Source organism: Carassius auratus, unplaced genomic scaffold, assembly GCF_003368295.1.
Source record: "Carassius auratus strain Wakin unplaced genomic scaffold, ASM336829v1 scaf_tig00039997, whole genome shotgun sequence".
In the NCBI taxonomy this organism is placed as follows: Eukaryota; Metazoa; Chordata; class Actinopteri; order Cypriniformes; family Cyprinidae; genus Carassius; species Carassius auratus.
In genome coordinates this window covers 1-2140 of record NW_020526557.1, presented here as the reverse complement: position 1 = coordinate 2140, position 2140 = coordinate 1, and the positions used below count along the sequence as shown (strand labels likewise).

Below are 2140 nucleotides of genomic sequence, written 5' to 3'. Positions count from 1 at the left end.
CTTTTCCAATGTAAGAAGAACAGTTGAGCGAGTGGATGTCTTTGTCTTTGTCCTGGGAGTTTTCTGGTCATCTGCAGTGTTCATACATTAATGGTGAATTATGGCCCTCTAGTGATGTGAAGGTATAAAACACTTTACTGGTTCAGTTTCTGCACCAGTGAGCACCAGTATGATGTTTGGAGCATTTAACATGATTGTTTAATGTTTTTGGTGTCTGTTCACCAAGGCTGCATTTGTTAATCGAAAATACAGTACACAATTATGAAACATTATTACAAATAAAATAACTTTTTTTTTTTCTGTGAATCTGTGTTAAAGTGTAATTTATTCTGTATTTTCAGCATCATTCCTCCAGTCTTCAGTGTCACGTGATCTTCAGAAATAATCAGAATAATATGATGATTTACTGCTCAAGAAACTTGATTATCATCAGTGTTGGAAACACATGAGTTCTGTGGAACCCGCTGATGTCACAGGTCACGTGACTCTCTGACTGATGACGTACGCTCGCTGCTAGAGGCTCGATTCTGGCGTGATTCCACGCTTTTACGCGTTTTATATCTATCTACGTTTGCTGATTCTGTCTGATCATGTCCACAGATGTGTTGGAAGCCACAGTAAGTAGATTCGCGTTGAAAACCGCCGTTTATGACACTGTCTTATCGCAATATCGCCTTCATGTGCTGCGTTTTTAATTGTTTTTGCAAACTTCACAATGAAAATACTACATAAAATCGAGAGGAAAAAATATCTTACTAGAATTAAGCTAGCTGTCACTTTGAATATTCGGGTTTAGAGCCAAACATCAAGTTTGAGTCTTAAATTAAAATATTTTTGTGACTTCTATTCTAGTTTGACGTTTTATTGCCTTAATTCTGCATTTTTATGTAGATGTGTTTTTTGGAAATGGCTTGGTGTGGTATTTTATGTTTGAGAAAAATAACAAATCTCTGAGTTATTAGCAGGTTGTGTGTTGTGACAACTTACCCCACGTAGTGTAGTGTGACAACATGCCCCGAATCTTTTGTATCCTTTTTTTTTTTTTCAAGATTATTTTTTTTTAACAATAGTGTAGATGTTCAACAGCCAAATCTTCAAGGTTTGTGCCTTCACCGAAACTGCTAAAGTAAACCGTGAGAAATGTTCACTTGACTTACTTCTTTTCCTCTGCTGTTCATCGGTCTCTCACCTGTCCTGCAGGTGATGCTGGAGGCCTTGCGTGTGACCGAGCTTCGTCTTCTGCTCTCCAAGATGGGCAAGAGTAAAAGCGGCCTGAAGAAGGATCTCATGAAGAGAGTCGTGGATCTGCTGCACAATGAATGCAATCCTGAGCTTCTGTCTGCTGTCCGGGAGCTGCACAAACTCCGACAGGTTTCCAAAGACGCCCGCAGGAGCTCAAAGCCCAGTCCTGTACAAATCATCTCCATGCCGGCGTGTGTCTCGCCCGAGAATCTCCAGTCACCCGTATCGGTCTCTACAGAACCTCAGATGATCAAACTGCCCTTCTACCAGACGCTGGACACCATCCTGCCACCGGCTCCTCTGGGTACGATGCATACGTGCGAATATGTAGTATTTAATCATGCTTTCAGTTTCTGTGGCATCAACACCAAACTGAATAATTTTACTTCATTTGTCACATCAGGAGTATATAGGTGCAATGCAATAAGGTGGTAAACATACAGATTCCCTTATGTAGTACCTAAGTTCTTGATGTGGATCGTGTGTATGTATTTTCAGTGCCCATGTTTGAAGGAGCCATGCAGAACTCAGATTTCTTGTTTCATCTCAGTGCGAGTCAACAAGCTCAGATCCAGAACAGCAAGTGAGTTCCTGTCACTCTTTATACTTCATCAAAGACCTTCACAGACAGTTTGTAGTCATTGATGTTTATATTTGATATGTGTGTATACATAGATACGTGCATGCATATACAGTACAGACCAAAAATTTGGAAACATTACTATTTTTAATGTTTTTGAAAGACGTTTCTTCTGCTCATCAAGCCTGCATTTATTTGATCAAAAATACAGAAAAAACTGTAATATTGTGAAATATTATTACAACTTAAAATAATAGTTTTCTATTTGAATATACTTTAAAAAATAATTTATTCCTGTGATGCAGCGCTGAATTTTCA

At 38.9% G+C, this 2140-nt stretch overlaps 1 protein-coding gene across 1 annotated transcript; it reads left to right on the top strand.

Moving 5' to 3' along the window:
- Window positions 1-468: 468 nt before the first annotated feature.
- Window positions 469-1825, top strand: LOC113084381 (E3 SUMO-protein ligase PIAS4-like; the record flags this gene model as incomplete). The annotated part of the gene is made up of 3 exons (XM_026254828.1): window positions 469-617; window positions 1201-1546; window positions 1741-1825. Coding segments are annotated over exons 1-3 (458 nt in total), but the record flags the coding sequence as incomplete, so codon positions are not given.
- Between the last annotated feature and the right edge of the window lie 315 nt (window positions 1826-2140).